The sequence below is a fragment of the Podarcis melisellensis genome (genome assembly GCF_964234715.1).
Source record: "Podarcis melisellensis genome assembly, chromosome: 17".
Lineage (NCBI taxonomy): Eukaryota > Metazoa > Chordata > Lepidosauria > Squamata > Lacertidae > Podarcis > Podarcis melisellensis.
This window is the reverse complement of record NC_138534.1, coordinates 7511002-7533769: the sequence shown is the minus strand read 5'-3', so window position 1 is coordinate 7533769 and position 22768 is coordinate 7511002. Positions and strand designations below refer to the sequence as shown.

General features: G+C 45.9%; 1 protein-coding gene across 1 annotated transcript in view; it reads right to left on the bottom strand.

Annotated features, from left to right (window-relative positions):
• CC2D1A (coiled-coil and C2 domain containing 1A) overlaps positions 1 to 22768 on the bottom strand; it is a 51480-nt gene that overhangs the window by 3467 nt on the left and 25245 nt on the right. Inside the window, exons 15-29 of the mRNA XM_081894997.1 lie at positions 22450 to 22622; positions 20628 to 20750; positions 19589 to 19647; positions 18354 to 18470; positions 17421 to 17494; positions 13904 to 13962; positions 13536 to 13587; positions 11045 to 11144; positions 9581 to 9671; positions 7839 to 7970; positions 5738 to 5793; positions 2778 to 2844; positions 1240 to 1366; positions 295 to 371; positions 57 to 104 (exon numbers count right to left, since the gene is read on the bottom strand). Of these exons, the coding sequence (XP_081751123.1) occupies positions 57 to 104; positions 295 to 371; positions 1240 to 1366; positions 2778 to 2844; positions 5738 to 5793; positions 7839 to 7970; positions 9581 to 9671; positions 11045 to 11144; positions 13536 to 13587; positions 13904 to 13962; positions 17421 to 17494; positions 18354 to 18470; positions 19589 to 19647; positions 20628 to 20750; positions 22450 to 22622 (1355 nt within the window). The remainder of the gene's footprint in view (positions 1 to 56; positions 105 to 294; positions 372 to 1239; positions 1367 to 2777; positions 2845 to 5737; positions 5794 to 7838; positions 7971 to 9580; positions 9672 to 11044; positions 11145 to 13535; positions 13588 to 13903; positions 13963 to 17420; positions 17495 to 18353; positions 18471 to 19588; positions 19648 to 20627; positions 20751 to 22449; positions 22623 to 22768) is intronic.

Genomic DNA, 22768 nt, shown 5'->3' with positions numbered 1-22768 from the left:
GGTGACTGGGTGAGAACAGCAGAAACAACAGCTTGCGTGACAATAAGCACACTCACCTCGCCCTCAACCAGATTGCGCTTGTAAAGGGCATCTTTGGCTGCATCCTGCCAAATAAACACACACAACAGGCAGTTAAGTAGCTACAGAGGCTCTCGTTGCCCCAGGCAGGGGTGCTCCTTTAAGCAGGCAGGCACTGGTGCAACCAAGAGGCTTTAAAAAGGCGATCTGAGGTCTTTGCTCCCCCATCCCATCTAGAAGTAAAATGGAGTGGATGGGGGGACTGAAGAATCATACCCGCTTTCCTTCACTGCCAAGGCGCCGTGCTGCCTCTGTATACCACTGCTGGTACCGCTCCAATTGGGTCAGGTATTCTGTGGAGTAAAGATCAGACATGACTAAGGAATAGCTCCGGCGTCCAACTGCATCCCCTTCACCTCCAACCCCAGAGGTTGGGACTCTGCCTCTTTTCTTGTCATGCAGTGTTTTGAGAGAGCTAAAGAAAGGGCTGAGAGACACCGAGATGCAACCACAAACTGCTGAGATCAAGATCTGTCAATCTAACAAATTGTATGCTTTTTTTAAATTATTCCATTGTATCCATCCCTGCCAAGATATCTGGTAGATTTGCCAAATGTTAAAATGAGGGTAGTCTTTGCACAGGCAAGACTAAATGTCCTTCCATTAGCAGATTGGACGGGCCGACACAAAGGAATTCCTAAGGAGGATAGAATTTGCAGCTGCAACTCTGTGTCAATAGAAAACGTAACTCATGTACTCTTTCAATGCCCTTTTTATAATGATCTTAGAAACAATTACATCCACCCGTTGCTGAGATCGCAGAAGGGAAAGACATCCCTTGCAAAGACCTGTTTTTTGTTGTCTGATGTAGAAAGGGATATATTCTTTAGATCACCCAAATTTCTTTCCAAGGCTTTACAAATTTGTGTAATAAAACTTAATGGGGGGGGGATGAGAAATGATTTATCCCGTAAAGGTCGGGGAGCAGAAATGTAAACCACTATTATTAGGAGTATTCTTATTCTTGTTATTTTCATGTGTGCAACGGCTGCTCGCTAAACACAATAAATCAAACTGAACTGAAGCCCCTCAATGAGCACTTCCTGCTAAGGCAATTTAGCACACCAATTCAATATGAACCGTCAGAGAAAGGGGGGAAATATTCACTTGCTCAAGCATTGGGAATGGGGCCTTTGTGGCTGGGCTTTCATCGCAAAGTACCTTTCATGACTGCAGGGCCTCCGTGCTGAAGCTGGGACTTCTGCCACTGGATCATCCGTATAACGTTCTGGTGCTGCTCCACTAGGTCATTAGGAGGTCGTTGGCCAACTTGTTTGTATCCTGCCATCTGCCAGCAAAGGAAGGAGGGTTTGTGTACGTTCTCAGGGAAAGGACAGAGCACTCAACTTTGGGGGTAAGAAAAGGACCTTCTGGGACTAGGTTCTGTCTGGCTGACAAGTGCATGCACAGGCTGGGAAACGGCTTTTCCAGGGCCACAGCAACTGTGAGCAGCACACCTGAACAGGTGACTAAGAGAGAGTCGGTCACCTGAGAGATCCGGCCACATAAACACAGAAGGAAGGCAAGACTTCACCATATGAGTTTGCCACACTTAAAAGAGAACACTTCTGCAGACCTCGGGTGGGACTCCTTCTACAGAATGAAATTAAAGGCCAGATTTTTTTTTCTAAAATAAAAAGGTAGTTTATGAAGCCGAAGCAGGCAAAAATAGCCCAGAGAGAGCAAAATACAAGATTCTTCCAGTCGACTGCCCTTTTAGTTGTTTGTTACCCAGCCGAGACAGGAATGCCAAGCAGGGCCCAAGGGTTTTGAGGGTTGGGAAGAAGACATCATTTTAGGTCATTTTGAAAGGGCATCACTCACACATTCCCTAGAGATTTGTCTTGTCCAACCTTGGGTGTTTTTGCTGTACTGTAACACTTCAGCTGACTACTGCACTACTAAGGTAAGCAGATTTTAAAATCATGAGCATTATACGCTGCCCTAAGGAAGCACAGCAACTTTGAGACAGGGCTGAGATTTCTGAATGAGCTTCCTGCCCCTCCTCCAACCAGTAGCTTTGTAAGTTAGACATTCTTAGTGCCTTCAGCCCAGTTTGCAGGAGTCAAGATTCAATGTTTGCTTGCAGTTTTCCTCCCAGCAACCTCGTGCCTTGTTCTTTTGAGGGACAATGAACACAACTGTTCAGAATGTAAGACATACCAGTGTCTCACTTGTCAAACTTGTGTCTCCTGTTTCCTCCCATCCTTTCGTTGTCCATTGCACAGTCTCAAGATTTGTCTGCAAGCACCTTGAGGTGGAAGGGACGTGGGTGGCACTGTGGGTTAAACCACAGAGCCTAGGACTTGCCGATCAGAAGGTCGGCGGTTTGAATCCCCGTGACGGGGTGAGCTCCCATTGCTCGGTCCCTGCTCCTGCCAACCTAGCAGTTCGAACGCACGTCAAAGTGCAAGTAGATAAATAGGTACCGCTCCGGCGGGAAGGTAAACGGCGTTTCTGTGCGCTGTTCTGGTTCACTAGAAGCGGCTTAGTCATGCTGGCCACATGACCCGGAAGCTGTCTGCGGACAAATGCCGGCTCCCTCGGCCAGTAAAGCGAGATGAGCGCCGCAACCCCAGAGTCGGCCACGACTGGACCTAATGGTCATAGGTCCCTTTACCTTTACTTTGAGGTGCTAAAGCACCAAGTACACGGAGATGCTGGAATTAGTAACTACTGCCCTGATAAACATTACTGACCTTTTTCTCCAGCCTCTCCTTGTCAAAAGCGAGGACATTGAAGCTGTGCAGAGTGCAGACAGGCTTGCTGTAAGGAAAGAAAGTGCAGCATGGTTAACCTCAGAAGAGGCCAGCAGCAGAAACACAGCACAGAAAATGAGGCAAAGGTAAGCTGGCAACCACCATCTGGAGAAGCAGATATGGATTGGGTGTGTGCCTGCCAACTTCACGCCCAATCAACAAAAGCACAGCTGACTCCTGCCAAGGCAGGGGGGCAAGAACCAGGCAGATCAGCTGCAGCAGAGCCCCCTAGCTTGGGGACCAGAGTTTGGCGGGCAAGCAGACTGAATTGCTGCCCAGGATCCCTCAGGTTCTAGATTCAGGACCTGCTGTGGGTTTCTTCCTGACAGCCCTGAGAGAAAAGGCAGCCCAGCACACACACAGGGACACTCCTGATCAGACCTGTTGGCAGGCAGGGTGCTAATTTCTCATTTGCTAGAATGCCACAGGACAGGTTTTAAAGGACCACAAGAGCAAGATGAATGGGGGTGGGCTGGGTTTGAAGATTGACTGGCTAAAGGAGCGAGGGAAGCTCTGAAGTTTCATGCCCGGTGCTGTTTCTTGTGTTGTTCTCAACCCAAGACAGACAACTCTAGTCTGGTAAACAGCTACATGGCAGATTTGAGGCAAGAGAGACACTCTTTGTCATTTGCATTCAGAACAAGAGAACCTTCCAGGCAAGCGTTCTGCCTTACACCTTGGCCTCAGCACCCCCTTTTCCTTTCAGGATGCCTCCAATCGCATTCAGGAATCTTCCTTGCTAGCCGGTTGGTCCTGACTTCTCTCCCATCTTAGGCCCTACCCCTGGGAACAAGAAACTCTGCCCTTGTTGCAATGCCTGCACAATGCCCTAGTGCTGCTCTGCCTGTTCCTCATGCTCTTTGTTTCTCAACCCTACAGGAAATGCCAGGCTGTTATCAGACCAAAAATCTATCCTGCTAGATTTCCTGTTTGTTTTGAGTGGTGCCATCCAGATTGCACAGTTTCACAAGAAAGGCACGGTCTTGAATGCCAGTTTGAGACATCTTTCTCTCTCCCTGCTCCTCCAGTTACAGGAGAGGCTTTTGGCTATGGCTAACTGGGAGGAGGCCCTACCATGAGAAAAGTTAGCAAACTGTCTCAACCCATTGATTCAGGGCATCATTATCAGAGCGGGAGACAAACCAACCTGTAGTATGTGGCACAATCCACCTTCATGCCCTCCTACGCGAGCCCCACAGAATGGGACCTGAAAGAGGCACAGCAGTCTCCCATGTTACTCGATAGAAAGGGAGGTGTCCTTTGGACCTCCTGCCTCAGCCACCAAAATATCTTGGGTCGGTTCTGGGCTCGTTATTCACCATGCAAAATTGTACCTATTCTTTCGAAGCTTTAACTACTTTGCCTTCCTGCCAATTGCCACAAAACCTTTTGTGCCCATACAACCTCCCAGAGCTCTTTGCCCTCTCTAGTTGTCCTACATTTCTTTTCTTGTCCAGAGCCGGCAGAAGCAAACCATTCTCTGTGCAAGGGAGCCTTCGAGGCCTGAGAGAAGGAAGGTCCAATCAGAGCTGGCTTGGCTACAGCAGGGAGCAGATGGATGTTCTGGAAGGGAAATTAGAAGAGACTATCAACAGCCACTGGCAGAGCAAAAGGTGCTGGGCTGGACACCTGCCTCTGTGCACACCATCCAACCGTCCATCATGCTCCCTTAACACGGAATTCAGATATCAAAAACCCTACATGGTGGTAACTGGTGTGGTTTGGTGGGCAAAGCACTGGACAAATCTGGGAGACTTGCTTATGGGCTTCTCAAAGGCATCTATCTATCTGGCTCGCCCCTGTGGCAAAGAGAATGCTGAATTTGTTAGGGTTTTTCTGATCCAGCAGCAAGGCTCTTCTCATGCTTTGTCTCAGCCACTGACTCATTGTGTGGCCTTGAACAAACTTCTTCACTAACTGCCTCTGCTCTCTCTACTGTACAGACGCTAGCTGAGGCTTGGAGCTTCCCCTGCCCTGTGTGCCAACTTTAGAACAGGTATGGTTCTTATACACTCTCCCAAGGCACTAAGGGCCTACGCAAAGAGGCTCTTGTGGCATCAGAAGCTCCATTACAAAACCCTCACAAGAAGCTACATTGCCACTTTTGACAACCTGGGCTATTCAATTCCTGTTTATTCACAAGTCTCAGCAGCCAAGAACAATGCGGCAGATCTGTATGGTCACGGCAAGCTGTCTCCTCAGCATAACTGCTTTTTGAGGGAGGCCTTTCTATCAGAAAGTCGGACCAATATCATGCGGCGTTACGCAGTCAGGAGAGCAGAATTGATCCATGAGGTGCAATCCACCAGGAAGGTCTTCTGCACAAGTTAAACGAAAATGAACTACAGTGGTACCTCGGGTTAAGAACTTAATTCGTTCTGGAGGTCCGTTCTTAAGCTGAAACTGTTCTTAACCTGAAGCACCACTTTAGCTAATGGGGCCTCCCGCTGCTGCTGCATGATTTCCGTTTTCATCCTGAGGTAAAGTTCTCAACCCCAGGTACTATTTCTGGGTTAGCGGAGTCTATAACTTGAAGCGTCTGTAACCTGAAGCGCCTTTGTGGTAAAATAATACTCAGAGCAGCTTCCAAATAAAACTCATGCCAACAGGGCTTATGCAGGAGAACTTCCTGCTTAACTGTGACCTCCAGGTCAGATTGTCTTGTCTTTCCCCACCCTGCTGCCCCCAAAACACTCAAAAGCAGCCCCCTGAAGCAGGCACACCTGCCCTACTGCTTTTTTGTGAGACGCCTTGGGCCTTGCATTTGCCTTCTTGAGCCGAGAGTGAAGTAAGAAAAGAATGAAAAGGAGAGCGGAAGGACAGAAGTTAAGATTTCCCCACAGATTATGCATGGAGCTAACTCTCAGGAGACCCCAGCAAAAGCACAAGAACATACATACCTACTGCCCACATCCTTCCCAGGAGCTATTGCCGGCTTGGGTTTGGGAAGAGCAACCTGGGTGAAGAAAACAAATACTGTTTTGCTCCTGTATGTCTGGCATAGCCACATTTATTTCAACAATGCAAGGCTGGTCAACCCACTTTCCAGAGGCAGGGTGGGGAGCTGACAGCAGAGACCAGGACATGATCAGGGTTATGAGCATGCCAAACAATTCTATGAAAGTAGAAAAGTCATAGCACATGGTACAGTGGTGCCCCGCAAGACGAACGCCTCGCAAGACGGAAAACCCGCTAGACGAAAGGGTTTTCCGTTTTGGAGGTGCTTCGCAAAACAAATTTCCCTATGGGGTTGCTTCGGAAGACGGAAAAAATCTTGCGTCCCCCCCGCGGGTTTTTTTCACTTTTTTCGCCCTTTTCCTAAGCCGCTTATCAGCTATTCCGCTGATAAGCCGCTTAACAACTGATCGCTGAAAGCCGCTAGACCGCTGTAGCGCTAATCCACTAAGCTGTCAATGGACTTGCTTCGCAAGACGAAAAAACCGCTAGACGAAGAGAATCGCGGAACAGATTCTTTTCGTCTAGCGAGGCACCACTGTATTGCCTACAGAGTTTGGTGCCCTAAGAATCTCAGCTTTCATTTGGGTGGGGGAGGAAGCCCTTATGAATTGTGAAGACCTATCTGAAACTGTGTGGGACACATTGGACTAGTGATTTTGGGTATAATATCCAACTTTCATTTTAGGAAAAGTTGTGGAGAGAAGAAATAAAATTTACAGCATGCTGTGCGATGAAAGAAAATCACATGAAAATGATGTACCGTTGGTATCTAACACCAAGTAAGATTGCAAAAATGTATAAAACTAAATCAAATATGTGTTGGAAATGTAAAGAGAAAAGTACTTTTTTCCATATGTGGTGGTCATGTTGTAAGGTAAAAAGCTTCTGGGAAATGATTTATAATGAATTAAAGAAAATGTTTAAAAATACATTTGTTAAAAAACCAGAAGCCTTTCTTTTAGGTTCTTCTGAAGAAGTGTGCATGCACACGAAAGCTCATACCAAGAACTAACTTAGTTGGTCTTTAAGGTGCTACTGGAAGGATTTTTTTTTGTTTTGACCATGGCAGACCAACACGGCTACCTATCTGTAACAAGAAGATCAAGTATTTGTTAGAGACTGGAGTAAATTTATAGTTTACTTGAAAAACCACTGTAAGCTGTTAAAAACATTGGTAGCGTTGTAATGACATCTGTAATGTGAAAATGACTATGATAAAATAGGGATACATAATAGTTGGAAAAATTATAAGCAGCAAAAAAATTATTTTTAATTTAAGAACCCATGGAAGGGAAGTCGGAAGGTTCAGGGGACCTTGTAATTGGATATATGTGAAAGATATTATGTATAAAAATGTGAAAACTAATAATATTTTTTTTTAAAAAAGAAACTGGGGGACAATGCCTGGTGAAATCTGAGGGGTCAGAGGTTGGGATGTCAGTGCTCTGCATAATTCCTTGCCTCACCTTACAAGCAAACTCAGAATAAAACATGCAAAATAGTTTACGAACGCAAAATAAATTACTTAAAACAAAACATTTGCCAGATTTGTCCAGGCTGCAAATTGTCTCCCCCTGTCCCCGTTTAATATATTTTTTTAAGCAGACAGTATGCACAGGGCTGGACAATCATCTGCCTCTTCCCATCACAATATGCTGCTCCTGTGGGCAGGAAACCAGCCCCTGAAAAGCAACAACTGCTGGAGACATTTCAAGCCACGCTTAGTCATTAGCCACACTTTTGGCCCACATCCATTTCTGAAGAAACCAAACTTTGGACTCTGGTAACACAGCTGAAATTCATTTCTTGAAAAGAAAACGGAGCCACAGAAACGAGGTGATGGAAGGGGCACAGTTGTCTGGATACCCTCTAGGAGGAGCACCAACCACAGATTCCATATGGTTCATATTCTTGCCAGCCTCAGTTGAGCAAGAGCCAGAACCTTTGCAAAGCCACACTCAGAACAACTTTTCGGGTGCCACCCAGACCAGCTTTGCTCTTGATGGAAAGCTTCTGGGACACAGAGAACAGCTTGGCTCTTACTGGTGGCATCGTGAGGGGGTCAATCACCAGCCACTTCTCCGTCGTCGTCTCCAGCTGCTGGGAGGTCAGCGGCTCTCTCAGACGCACAATGACTTCCAACTTGCCCCCTGTGGGCCGCCGACCATCCAAAAGCTAGGCAGAGAAAAGAAAGAGAGAGAGGCGCCCCAATTAGTGTGAAGTCACAATGCTCTGAACTTCTCCCCGCCAGCACCAAATGCGTCCCGCTCATGGTTCACACTTGTCAATCTGTGCGGCAGAACGATGCAGCCTGTTCCCTTTGGCTCTCGGGGTGCTGGCATCTCTGTCTCTTCGACTACGTGGCAGATGGCAAACCAAAGCCTGGAGAAACTGCTCTCTCAAGTTCCACAGGGAGGCTGGCTGAGCAGGCAGCGAAGGCTAGCTCAGAGGTCTAATCCAGGCCACTCATTTAGTCACAATCATATAGAGGTGAACATGGAGTTACAGTGAGGGGAAAAAGTATCCCCTGCTAAAATTGCCTGTTTGTTCTCTGACGAAGAAATGACCAGTCCATAATTTTTATAGTAGCTTTACTGTAGCTGTGAGAGACAGAATAACAACAGGAAACCCCCCCCCCCAGAAACCCAGAAGACAAAAGGCAGAGATTGATGTGGGGTTTTCCTGTTGTTATTCTGTCTCTCACAGCTACAGTAAACCTACCATAAAAATTATGGACTGGTCATTTCTTCGTCAGGGGGCAAATGGGCAAATTTAGCAGGGGATCAAATACTTTCCCCCCTCACTGTAAACAACAACAACAACATTTAGAAAGTTCAACATTCCTGAAGTCCTCCACTTCTGAAAACTGCAATTGGGCCTTGAAATGTTTTTGAGGTGATGGGTTTTTGGTGGATGTGTGGATACCTCCTTTAGCAGCTAATTGCATTGGTAGTGTGAATGTCAATTCCTCAGGTGGAATGTTTTTAGCAGTTATCATCTCAGGAAAATCTTCAAAATGGGACCTTATCCAAAAGCCTGCCTGCTGTCAGCTGTTTAGAGCATTCTTCAAATGCAATATTTTTGTTTGTGCTATATGGTTTTTTTTGGTTTTTTGTAACCCTCGTTGAAATGTTCAGTTGGCAATCCTCATGATAGCTTGTTTACTTTGTTCCTAACTTATTCTCATTAATAAACTGTTGTCACAGTCCTTTTAGCACTTTTAATGGCCGTTCTATAGAACTGTGGTCTTGCACGTGATTTCACGTTTAACTTCAGTACAGAAGGTGGTAAAGTGGAGCCACTCCTGATGCCCTGCTGCAACAGGGATGCTGAAATGGGTGCTCCCCAAGACATGCTGAGCCCAAGGCCTTGAAAGGCAGTGACATTTCTTCCAGCAAGCATCACAAAGGCATGGTTTGCGGTGAAAGCAAAAGTCTGATTTCACTCTAGCCACTCTCAGTTCTGCTAGAGCAGGGGTCAGCAAACTTTTTCAGCAGGGGGCCAGTCCACTGTCCCTCAGATCTTGGGGGGGGACTATATTTTTTTTGGGGGGGGGAATGAACAGATTCCTGTGCCCCACAAATTACCCAGAGATGCATTTTAAGTAAAAGGACACATTCTACTCATGTAAAAACATGCTGATTCCTGGACCATCTGAGGGCCGAATTTAGAAGGTGATTGGGCTGGATCTGGCCCCTGGGCCTTAGTTTGCCTACCCATGTGCTAGAGGGCTTGGTTTTACATGCCCATCATGCCTGAGAAGAAAGGGAAGGATTCAGGCTTACCTCCAGAATCTCCCGAAGCTCGCAAGCTGTCTCCAGTGCATCCAACTTCAATTGTGCAGTTCCAACTACACGGTCAGTTTTGAACAGCCCTCTGGAGAGAAAATGGAAGTATTAGACTGAAGACCTTATTCAGAGAGTCACAAATTTCATTCTGGTCTTACTTGTTCCCTTTCAATAAAACTAACACTTGGCCTTTTCAAAATAACCATACCACAAGAACTGCTGCAAGGTTACAGCAGAGTATTCCCAACATTCCTGTAGTAAAACTACTCATAGCTTGGATGCCTCTTTTCAGCTTAGTAACAACAACAACAACAACTTATTATTTATACCCCACCCATCTGACTGGGCTTCCCCAGCCACTCTGGGCGGCTTCCAAAAAAATATTAAAATACTGTGATACATCAAACATTAAAAGCTTCCCTAAACAGGGCTGCCTTCAGATGTCTTCTAAAAGTTTGGTAGTTATTTTTCTCTTTGACATCTGGTGGGAGGGCGTTCCACAGGGCGGGTGCCACTACTGAGAAGGCCCTCTGGCTGGTACCCTGTAACTTGACTTCTCGCAGTGAGGGAACCGCCAGAAGGCCCTCAGTGCTGGACCTCAGTGTCTGGGCAGAACAATGGGGGTGGCTTTCAGTACATGTGGATCTGAACTATAAGTTGCCCACCTGTCTTGCCTGTGTGTGTCAATGAGCCAACCTGAGTTTCTTCCCCCCATAACAAACATTTCCCAATCTCACATCCTGGGTTTTCTACTAATGTCCTGCCACCACCACATTATAGAAGTGAGACGTGGAGGATGTACCTTGTATGGAATGAAAGCCACCTTGTTTCAATTGTTTCATCACTCTTTTGATAGCACTCTGAAGCCTCTTTCAGTTAGTGCCTCCTTGACCGCTAAATAGCCTTCCATTCTCTTCCATATTTTTTGTGCTTCTGCCAATAGCCCTGAAAGAATGTGCAATCTCAGCACATTCACGGACACTAAGAACCAAACTACACATTACAAGAAACATCGTGAAATGCATAACCGGGACCTGCCATTTTACTTTCTTAAGAAAAAAATCAAGGAAGCGGCAGGGGGGACGGATTATGACCACCATGTTATGGAGGGAGGTGTATTCCTTTCCCCTGCATGCTTCCCCACCAAAAATCCCCACCTCAAGCTACTTGCTTCCGAAGGTGTTATTTGACAGGACAATTCCAGAAGGAAGCACAGCGGTTATCCCAACAATATACTATTCTTCTGTCCTTCCTGCACTGCATATTAAAAATGCATATGTGAGGTTTAATTAAAAGCTCAGCGATTTCATGGAAGAGTTGTAAACGCTCATATTAAAGCTCTCAGGCCACTCAGACATGCAAATTCCATGTTGAAGGTGGCCCACCTCCAGTCAGTTTGACCATAGCAGGAAGGTCCCTACGGGTTTCTGCCAGTAACAGTCAAACCTCCATTTTGCTCACCCTTTATGGACGACTTCAAACTTGATGCCTTTTGTCTGGATGGCCCTCTTCAGCCCACGGTGCCCCCGATTAATAAACAGCTTGAACTTCTCTTGGAATTCTGCCAGAGGGAGATACCAAATGGGAAGGTTACTGGGCGTCAGGTGAGAGCCAAGAACAATCATCACTGAAAGGAACAGCCTTGCATTGTTGGAGGGACTGGGGTCCCTGCAGTTTGCTTCAAGCCCCCCCCCCCAAGCTTGGGAGGGCTCAAATCCAACCCCTGAGCATTTACAAAGTTGTTGTGCCCCATTGATATGCCACTGTTCACCCCATCATAAACACCCTAGGTAAAAAAGATAAAAGGTAAAGGACCCAGGACGGTTAAGTCCAGTCAAAGGTGACTATGGGGTGCAGTGCTCATCTTGTGTTCAGGCCGAGGGGGCCGGCGTTTGTCCACAGACAGTTTTCTGGGTCATTTGACCAGCACCACTAACCCACTTCTGGTGCAATGAAACACTGTGACGGAAACCAGAGCGCATGGAAACACCGTTTACCTTCCCGCCGCAGCGGTACCTATTTATCTACTTGCACTGGCGTGCTTTTGAACTGTTAGGTTGGCAGGAGCTGGGACAGAGCAACAGGAGCTCACCCCAGATTTGAGCCTACAGCCCTCTGATTGACAAGCGCAAGAGGCTCAGTGGTTTAGACCACAGCGCCACCCGCGTCCCTATGCAAGCACTCTATGCACTGGTAAGAGCAAATCGTGGCAGGATCAGGTTGTACAACATTGGCCATAGTGATGTTTCAGCACAATAGCAAACCCCTCCATTTGCTTCTTGGTTCGCCAGAGGCACTTACACTGAGACAGCCAAAGACTGTGCAGTTCTGATGCTGCCACTACTCCTTGCCATCAGATACCCTAAGATGTCAGTCAGCAGATTCTGTAGGAGGGAGGGAGGCGGGGAAAACCTGGCAGCTATCCTCACGCTTTATCCAGCTTCCCTCAAATCATGCTCGCTGTTGCCTAGAAGAAAGTCTGTGCCACAATATACTCCACCAGACACCTTTCCCTTCAAACAGCAAGTCGCTGTCATATTCACAGAAGCAACTTGCACATAAGGACTGAGAATATTCTCCACTAGAATCCAGGAGCCAATACTTCTTGAAACCAGCAGTAGCCCAATGAAGCAAAAGGACCAACAATTTTCCAGAGCCGCCTCTGATGATGCAGGCTTGCTACTAACAAGTCTTGCGGTATCTCTGACTGCTGAGCTGTCAAAAGCCCTGTTCTTCAGCTGGTAGCCTGTAGCAGAGTTTCAGACTGCTAAGCTTCTGTGTCGACAAGAGAAAACTATCCTCACCTGCTCTCCTCCCTTGTCATTGTGCTTTCTTTGCTGTCCCCACTAAAAGCCTGGCAAGGACATTTACTTCCAATACTGCACAGCTAGCTCAGTGCTTGGGACAAGGGAGGGCCTCAGAAAGCAGGCCGGTGATGAGGGTCTGGCATACCCAGACACAGAACTAAGGGACCAGCCCAGTATACCAGTGCTTTGTAGCTCTGTCCAATATCTGACCTGCAGCATCTCCCTCTATCCCAGGTTTGGGGCTGTCCCTGTGACTAAGGGCTAGACCACATGCAGCACTGTATAGGTCACTTGGAAGCCAACCCATTAAAAAAATAGAATAGTATGCAAGTGTAGGGCAGGTTTAACTCTTCCCTCCCCAGCCATGATCCTGAAATTCACCCCCCCCCCCAATCCTCCATTTGCCTTTCTGAAGCTAATGGCGGAGAGAATTTTATTAGGATAGGGCTGCCATACATGTGGCATTTTGTCCTGGATCTTAGTCAAGTCAATCGTAAAAGTGTGGGTTTGGGGTTTTTTGTTTGTTAAAAGGAAAAAAGAAAAGCTCAACAATTTTGGGGGGTATTCCTTAAAAAAAAGGATTGCAGTAATAATAATAATAAATTTTATTTATACCCCGCCATCCCCAGCCAAGGCCAGGCTCAGGGCAAACAACCAATAATAAAAATGAGTTGAATGAATACAACTTAAAAACAAGATTAAAATACATTAAAACAATTGAGTAGGGGAGAGAATGATTGAACCTCCCCTCCCTTGCATGCTGCAGTCCCCCCACAACACACACAGCCTCTAGTACATTGGTACCTTGGTTGTCGAACGGCTTGGCTCCCAAACAAATCGGCTCCCGAACGCCACAAACTCAGAAGTAAGTGTTCTGGGTTGCGAATGTTTTTTGGAAGCCAAATGTCTGAAGCGACTTCTGACTGAGTGCAGGAAGCTCCTGCAGCCAATTTGAAGCCACGCCTTGGTTTTCGAACAGATTAAGTTTGACAACCAAGGTACTACTGTATTAATTTTACTTACAATACTGATGGGCTTCCTGGTGATGTGCTCAGTACTGTATATGCTTTGGCCCTGAAGCTGTGAGGTGCTTCCCCCCCCCCCTTCTTTCTAGAATGGCCTAAAGCTCACAAACATAAATTTACCGGGAGAGTTGGAATTCTTGATCACGTTGGTCTTGTCTTTCTGCGCTTCCTCCTGCAAATACAGAAATGTGAAAAGAAGCAGTAAGAACTAGGCGCCTGCCAGAGAAGTGATTCGGAGCATTTCAAAGCAGACCCCACCACCGTCCTCAAAGCAGCTTCACGCATCAGGCTTTTTCTACACCTGCATTACATGCAGCTGGCTATTGAAAAGGCAGTTTTAAATTATTATTGTTATTTTTCTTTTTATTAAAACACCACCCCCATACCCATAGATCTCAGGGCGGTTCACAACATAAATATACAAATGCAGGGGGGAATGATCATTGGCTGCTTCCCACAGGATAATGAAAAGGTAACATATGACTCACCGCATTGGGATAGGGGAATTCAAAGCGGACAAAGGCATCCAGGTCATTAGGAGACATGCCTGAAGAAGGGAAAAACGAGAGTCAGGGAACCTTTTAGGTCAAAAATCTCAAAGCTGCTCTCAGAAGGCTCCACACGGAAATTGGCTCAGCCTGGTTCCTTGTATGCCGCCCTTGCAGCACCTGCAAAATCAGGCCTCTCCACAGAAGCCGGGGCGCAAGTGTGGCCTTCGCGTGACTGCCTTGGCCTGCAGTGCCCTGGAAGTCAGCATGTGGGGCAACAGGCCTAGAAGTGGGCAATTCAGAGTAAAGAACACACCTCAGAAACCACCTTTGGAACAAGTGTTTGCCTATATTACAAAATGAAAGGGGAGTGGGGAGTGAGAGAGAAAGAACAGGCTTCAACAGAATTAAATTCACTCTCAAATCCAGCGACAGGTGGGAAGGTGGGGATTTCAAAGAATGCGTCAAAGGAAAGGAGAGGTGAGAGGAGGGAGGAAGTGCCCTCCCCAATGCGCACACACACCTGTTTGGGGAGTTGGAAGTACAGTGGTACCTTGGTTCTCAAATGCCTTGGTACTCAAACAACTTGGAACCCAAACACTGGAAGCAAGTGTCCTGGTTTGTGAACTTTTTTCAGAAGTCGAACATGAGTGCCATACTTCCGTTTTGAGTGTTACGCCGAGGTTTTTGCTATTTATTTTGTGTTTTTGTGGCTCTTTTTATGTGTGTGTGACTGTGTGGAACCCAGTTCAGCTCCTGACTGATGGATTGTGTGACTACAATACATTGTTTACTGCTTTCATTTTATGGATTAATGTTCCTGTTAAATTGCTGTTTTAAGGGTTGTTTTTAAAAGTCTGGAACGGATTAATCCATTTTACATTACTTTCTATGGGAAATTGCGCCTTAGTTTTGGAACGGACTTCTGGAGCAGATTAAGTTTGAGAACCAAGGTACCACTGTACTCAAGAAGCACACAAGATCCCTTCCCTGGCACCCTGGCTGAACACACGACTTAGGAAGGTGGTTGCAGAAGTGGTGGGGGCTGTGTGCTCTACATAGCCAGCTTCCCAGCTGGCGCTGAAATGACCAGGAAGCGGGGGGGGGGGGGGGAGAATGCAAGCTATTCAAACAGGTTATTCTGATGCCCTGTCTCAGCCAGCCACACATCCTGTCTGCTTCACACAGCAGCAGCAAATCCTTGATCTCTCTATACATTTTTCTCTCCCCTTCCTCTCCTACACAGGCTCTTTGCTACTCCACTAACCAGATTTCTTCCAGTCTTCTCTTTCCTGATAGGCTCTTTCCCAAGCAGCAAATACCTAAATCACTTTTTATTTTATTTTTATAGGATATTTATTAAGATTTTTTAAAGTATTACAATAAAAATGAAAAAATAACAAAAATACAAAATAGAAATAGTTAAAAACACACAGATTTTCTATTGCTAGTTTTCCTTTAGCTTGTTTCCCGGACCTCCTCATACCTCCCTTTTTTGTGTTCCACTTCAAATTGTTGGTTCGGCTAATCCTTACCATTAGATTTTTACCTGTTTATAACCCTTTTTTCATATTCTCTTAAAGCATTACAGCTGGAAACCGCTTAATTTCTATCCAACATCAATCTAACATTCATTAATTTTACAATATTTCTGTAGGTAGTCTTTAAATTTCTTCCAATCTTCTTCTACTGACTCTTCTCCCTGGTCTCGGATTCTGCCAGTCATTTCTGCCAATCCCATATAGTCCATCACCTTCATCTGCCATTCTTCCAAAGTGGGTAGATCTTGTGTCTTCCAATACTTTGCAATAAGTATTCTTGCTGCTGTTGTAAATCACTTTTTTAAACCTTTTAACTTATCGCACAATAATTTGCTCTGGGGCATGCCTGCAAGGGCTTGGCTTGTAAATCAATAATAACAACAGGATGCTCTTTCTGGCAGTGTTTCTGACAGCTACTGAAATTACAAGCAGGCAGGAGAGCCGAGCAGGATCCAATCACTTTTTATGGGTTTTACTGTCATGTTATTATTGCTTTGATGCTGTTAGCTGCCCTTGAGTTTCCATTAGGAAAGAAAGGCAGGGGATAGACTGAATGAAGAAATGAATAAAATATTGTAAAATTAATGAATGTTAGAACGATGTTGGATAGAAATTAAGTGGTTTCCAGCTGTAATGTTTTAAGAGAATATGAAAAAAAGGTTATAAACAGGTAAAAATCTAAGGGTAAGGATTTGCTGAACCAACAATTTGAAGTGGAATACAAAAAAGGGAAGTATGAGGAGGTCCGGGAAATAAGTTAAAGGAAAAGTAGTAAATGGAAAATCTGTGTGTTTTTAAGTATTTTTATTTTTGTTTTTTTTCCTTTTTTCCATTTTTATTGTAATACTTTAAAAAATCTTAATAAATATTCTATATAAAAAAAAGAAATGAATAAAATGAGGAGGAGGAGGAGGACAATGATAGAGATACAGTCCTTTGTTCAAGATGCCACTCTGCAATGCTATTTTCAAAAGCCAAGTTTCTTCCTCCATGGATAGGACAGTGTAATAGTGATTGGGATTAGCTCTGCTCACTTAGACAGTGGCTTCTGCCTTCCTTAATAACACACATGGGACCCAAACATATAAAATTATAGGAAAAACGATGAGGAATAAAAGTTCTTTAGCATTCTACAGAACTAACGGGAAGCCTGTGGACCTCCAAATATTGTTGGATTCCAACTTCCATTAACCCCAGTCAACAGGGGATGATGGGCATTGTAGTCCAGCCATAACACCCATGAGATAGGTGCAGCAATGTTAAGAGGGACTCAGTTTTGCACTAGGACAGGGCACAAAGAAATGAACTGGAGTGGGCAGGTCAGCCCTTTTGCAAATTTCAGAGGAGGGGAGAATTCTTAATTTTGAGAATAAATGTTAGAATCGTCTTGCTGCATCAGGCTCAGCTGTCCCTCTAGCCCAGTGTTTTCGCTCCAGTAAGGCGCAATCAGATCCCGCTAGGAAATTCATAAGCGGGGCATTAAAGACAGCCCCGCCCCGCCCCCCGTTGTTTGTTGTCCCCTTCATCTAGTAAACAGAAACCATTTGCTGCTCTGAACAAAAAAAGTCCCACTGGCATAATACTTTGCATAACCAGTTGGGGGACATAAAAAAAGAGAAAGGGAAACATCGCATCCCTTCTGCCAACACAAACAATTGTAAATGACTTTGGGAACTCTTCACCATACGTGTTCTAGCAGGCACCTAACTTTCCTCTGCCCACCCCGCCTCCTCCCAGTTTGGCTTTAGACCAGAGAAAGGGGACCTTCGAACCTCCAGATGTTGCTGAACCTCAGCTCCCAGCCAGCATGACCAATGGTCAGGGGTGATGGGAGCAGCAGCTCAGCAATTCCTGGGGAGTCACAGGCTGCCCCATCCCAACTGCTTTGTCCAACTTACAATTAATGGTGGCAACAGGCATAGCAACTCCCGCCCCCAAATTATGATTTCAGAAACAGAAGCCGTTTCCTGCATTACCTGGAGGAGCTGGTAGGTTGATTCCTTTCACGACAGAGAGAACCATATCGTTGCTGTTCAATTCTGGGAAAATCCTGCAAGGGGGGGAAGGAGAGGGTCAGCTTCAACTGAGGTGCTTTCAGTGAACAGGCCAAAATCTCACCACCACCAAACAAAGCGTCCGACTTCACCCACCTATTCCTACCACTCCAAAAAGAACACTCTGAAAGACTTCCTCTCTCTCTCTCTCTCTCTCTCTCTCTCTCTCTCTCTCTCTCTCACACACACACACACACACACACACACACACACAAAAACATACATTCTCTGGGCAAGAGCTGAGGTTTGAAACAGGTCATGGCCCTTTAATAAATATTGGTTTGGTCTATGTGGGATTTTTTAAAAAAATCCTCCTCTATTGTTGTGGCTCTGAGAGAACCTATTCCTGCAAAGGAAAAGCCTGATCAATGGCTAGGGACTCAGCTACATGCATAAGAGAGCCAGTGTGATGTAGTGGTTAAGAGCGATAGACTCGTAATCTGGGGAACCGGGTTCGCTTCCCTGCTCCTCCACCTGCAGCTGCTGGGTGACCTTGGGCTAGTCACACTTCTTTGAAGTCTCTCAGCCTCACTCACCTCACAGAGTGTTTGTTGTGGGGGAGGAAGGGAAAGGAGAATGATAGCCGCTTTGAGACTCCTTCGGGTAGTGATAAAGCGGGATATCAAACCCAAACTCTTCCTAAACATAAATCGCTTTATATGCGTTATAACACTGTAACACCAGATGGCGCTGTGGAGTCCCGCCTTTCACCAATGGGATTTCCCTGTATGAAATTTACAACACAGGTAACTGAATCGCTTATTTGATGTGTCTAGATCTGGCCTAGGAAAGAGAGCCCCAAAAGCATTTGGCATCTAGCATTTGGGGCAAACTGCAAAGCAATGGCCCACATACTTGACCACACTGAAAGTCCGCTGCTCATAGTGATATTTGGGCAGTGGAAACCCCTTGGCATGGGCTTGCTTTAAGATCTCCATGTTCTTTTTGCAGTCTTCAGCCATCTTCTCAAATCTGGAAAGGGGTAGACCAAATAGTCAACTTAGTTTACAGGGTGATTCACGGAGTTCAAATAAGTTTTCTTAGCACATTGTAGATAACTTTGAGCCATAAAAGAAGAGCTATGAGAACTTTGTTAAGCATGAAGAAATAGTTGGAGTAGACGGGATGTGTTGGAAAGCTTCAGCCAATGAGAATTCAGAAAAAGCTGGGATCTTGGTTAAGCAACAGCCCAAAGAATTCAGCACAAGAGAGTTGGATGCTAGCAAACAGAAGCAGTATTTTCAGAAAACAGCCAAAACTGGAAGCCCTCCAACCGTAACTGACTGGCAGCACACACAGATGTCTGGGAACAAGCTATGTTTTGAGAACAGGGTCAGAAAAATAGAACATTCCATGCAGAACAGCTAGCTTTGCACTAGGAGTGCTGGTTATGGATTTCATTAGGCAGTAGCAAAAACAAATTGCGCCATGAACTGAGCAACGTAGCAATGAGCAAAAATGTCATACTATAAAAGTGATGTGTGGAAATGGACTTTAAGAGGAGCAGACATTATATATTCCCTGAAGGAAGAAACGCATGTAACCTTAAATATAAATCATGAAAGCTTGTTCTACTTGCGACCTTTATTTACCCCCCACCCTCTTCAATGCACTCCCATCACTTCCTTTGGGAATCCTTTTGCTTGTTTTAAAATGCAAATGAACCTATTCAGTGACTTGCCTCAGCTCTGCTGCAGAACAGATACAGGGAACCAGGCAGAGGGCCTTCTCGGTAGTGGCACCCGCCCAGGGGAATGCCCTCCCACCAGATGTCAAAGAACAACTACCAGACTTTTAGAAGACATCTGAAGGCAGGCCTGTTTAGGGAAGCTTTTAATGTTTGACCAACTATTGCATTTTAATATTTTGTTGGAAGCCATCCAGAGTGGCTGGGGAAACCCAGCCAGCTGGGCAGGGTATAAATAAATTATTACTATTACTATTATTATTACTATTATCATCATCATCACGATCATCATCATCTAAGGAGCATCTGCTGTGAAGAGGGCGTTCCTGGCCAACAGAGGCCACAGATTTAGCAGAGAGAGCCGAAGAAGGGAAGGGCATTGCTCAGTTGCCATCACGCTTACTTGGTAGTTTCTGCAATGTTTCCTAAATGGGTGAACTGCTTGGAGAAACTCATGCACATCTGGAACAAAAAAGAAAGGAAAAGGAGGGAGTCACATCAGGAGCAAGCAGGCACGATCCTGGCTCCCTCCCATGGGTCATGCACCTTTGCAGTCAAATGCCTTAAATTCCACCCCTTAATAAGCAAGTTCCAGCCCTTATATGGCCAGAGTATGCAGACTATCTTCTCAAGGAACCCAGAAGCCACTATATCTTTCTTAATGTAGCCCATCCATTGCTCATCATTTACTTAATACTCGGGTAGCTGCAGGAAGTCCATATGGGGCCACACCAACAGTCCCTTCTGATGTATATATTCAAACACACACATACACACACACACACACACACACACCCCTTATATGTAAATAGGAGAGAGATGCAAGCAAGAAATAGAGCTGCTGCCATTATGTCAGGTTTGCCCCCTCCCTCCCTTGCTGGATCAGACCTACAGTGGTACCCTGGGTTAAGAACTTAATTCGTTCTGGAGGTCCGTTCTTAACCTGACACTGTTCTTAACCTGAAGCACCACTTTAGCTAATGGGGCCTCCCACTGCTGCCACGCCACCGGAGCACGATTTCTGTTCTCATCCTGAAGCAAAGTTCTTAAACCAAGGTACTATTTCTGGGTTAGCACAGTCTGTAGCCTGAAGCGTCTGTAACCTGAGGTACCACTGTATTAGCGTCCGTCTAATCCAATATCCTGTTTCCAACTATGCTCCACCAACCGAATGTTTCCAGGAAGCCCACCAGAATGGCATGAATGCCACAGCCCTCCCACCTTATTTCGTTCCCAGGAAACGGCAGGTGTAACAGGTGTGATGATTTCAATAAGAATGATCGACTGCCATCCTAGTATGCCTTGTCTCACATCTGGTGGGGCTTCCAGGAAAAGGAGGAAGAAACCTTTCTAGTTTAAAAAGATAGCCCTGCTCTCCCCGATTCCTTACTAATCTCCTCCAAAAGAGAGGCTGCAACATCCCTTAAAGCTTGCCCACTTACCTCATGCTGCTGCCTCATAATTTTCACAAGCTCCATGTACTGGGCAGCCGTTTCTGGGGAGATGTTGGCCCCACGACGCTGAGCAAGTGTGAAGTCCTCCTTGTTCACAGGGGCCTGAGGCACCTGAAGGGGGAAAGTGGGTATTTGGGGGCGGGGGAAGTTAGTACCAGAATGAACGACTCCGAAAAGGGCTGTGTTACCTTCATGCACAAAACACAAATCAGCACAGAGTGATCCTCTGCCTGTCAAACAGACCTGGGTTTCCCACAAAGGGAGCTCCCAATCCAAAACTGTATGGATCTATAAACTGGCCTGAAATGGGAGGCTTGCCTGCTGCCATCATTATACAGTGGTAAAAGGTAAAGGTACCCCTGCCCGTACGGGCCAGTCGTGTCCGACTCTAGGGTTGCGCGCTCATCTCGCTCAAGAGGCCGGGAGCCGGCGCCGTCGGAAGACACTTCCGGGTCACGTGGCCAGCGTGACGAAGCTGCAGCTGGCGAGCCAGCACCAGCGCTGCACATGGAAACGCCGTTTACCTTTCCGCTATAAAGCAGTACCTATTTATCTACTTGCACTTAGGGGTGCTTTCGAACTGCTAGGTGGGCAGGAGCTGGGACCGAACGACGGGAGCTCACCCCGCCGCGGGGATTCGAACCGCCGACCTTGCGATCAGCAAGTCCTAGGCACTGAGGTTTTACCCACAGCGGCACCCGCGTCCCCTTATACAGTGGTACCTTGCGTTAATAACTTAATTCATTCTGGAGGTCCGTTCTTAACCTGAAACTATTCTCAACCTGAGGTACCACTTTAGCTAATGGGGCTTCCCGCTGCCGCTGCGCGATTTCTGTTCTCATCCTGAAGCAAAGTTCTTAACCCGAGGTACTATTTCTGGGTTAGCGGAGTCTGTAACCTGAAGCGTCTGTAACCCGAGGTACCACTGTATATCTTTCAGCAAAAGGTAAAATAACTTTCCTCTATAACGAAGCCTTAGGCTTTTAACTAACCGGCCTTCTAGAAATGGGTGGGGTGTTGTAAATGCATCTCTTTTCCTTCTTGGTTTTAATATAACTATGTGGGGTTTATTGTGTTTGGTTGATTGTAAGTTGCTTCAGGTCCCCTTGGGTAAGATAAAGGAACTATCAAATTTAATTAATTAATTAATAATGAAGTGTCCCATGCCAAGCTTAACTGGCCCTCATTCAGCAACAGCACTAAGTCAAATGGGAGGACAGAAAAATTATTTTGCCCCACGTCAGTGGGTTCAAGAAGAGGCATTAGAGCAGGTTTTCCTTGGACACAGACCAAACTGTCAGTCATAACGTAGCATAAAACAGAACAAAAGACCAGGCCTGCTGGATCAGACCAAGGGTCCATCTAGTAAATTTTCTGACTGATATGATGCCTCTGGGAAAATCCTAAGCAGTGCATGAAGGCAACAGTCCCCACCTCACTGCTATTTCCCCAGGATGATGTACTCAAAGAGGTATACTCCCTCTGAACACAAATATTAGATATGATAGCTAAACAGAACCACCTATTTTCCACATATTTGTCAAATCCCATTACGCTCAGAATACAGACACTGAGGAATGCAAAAGATTGAAAGCACCAGGGCGAGATTTTTGTTCCAGCGCTCCACAGATGAGACCAGATTTATTTATATTTTTTAAAATATGTCTCTCTGGCTCGAACTCAGGTTCCAGAACTGGGACATAGTGACTGAAAAACAACATCCATGCACTTCATGAGCTCTGAGCTGTTTTCTAGCACAACTCTTTTGACAGACATTTCCCAACCAGAGAGAAAGAGAGAATATGATTGCCTTTGTTATGTCGACCGGGAGTCCACTCTGCGATGCTTCAATCATGGGGTCCAGACCCTTGGCTTGACGCAAGAACATCTTGGCTCCCTCAATGTCATTCTGCTGCTTTGCTCTGAGAGCTGCCTGCATCAGCTGCTTCTTCCGGGTTTCCAGAAAAGTCAGCTGCTGTTGAGCTGCAGGGAGAAGGGAGATCCATCAGGAATGCTTCAAAGTCTCTTCTAAACGGACAATAAGGAGGTCTCAAATGGGCAAGGGTGCAAATCTTATTTCAGTACACTAACATATGTCTGTGCATAAGCAAAACAGTCACTTTTTACAA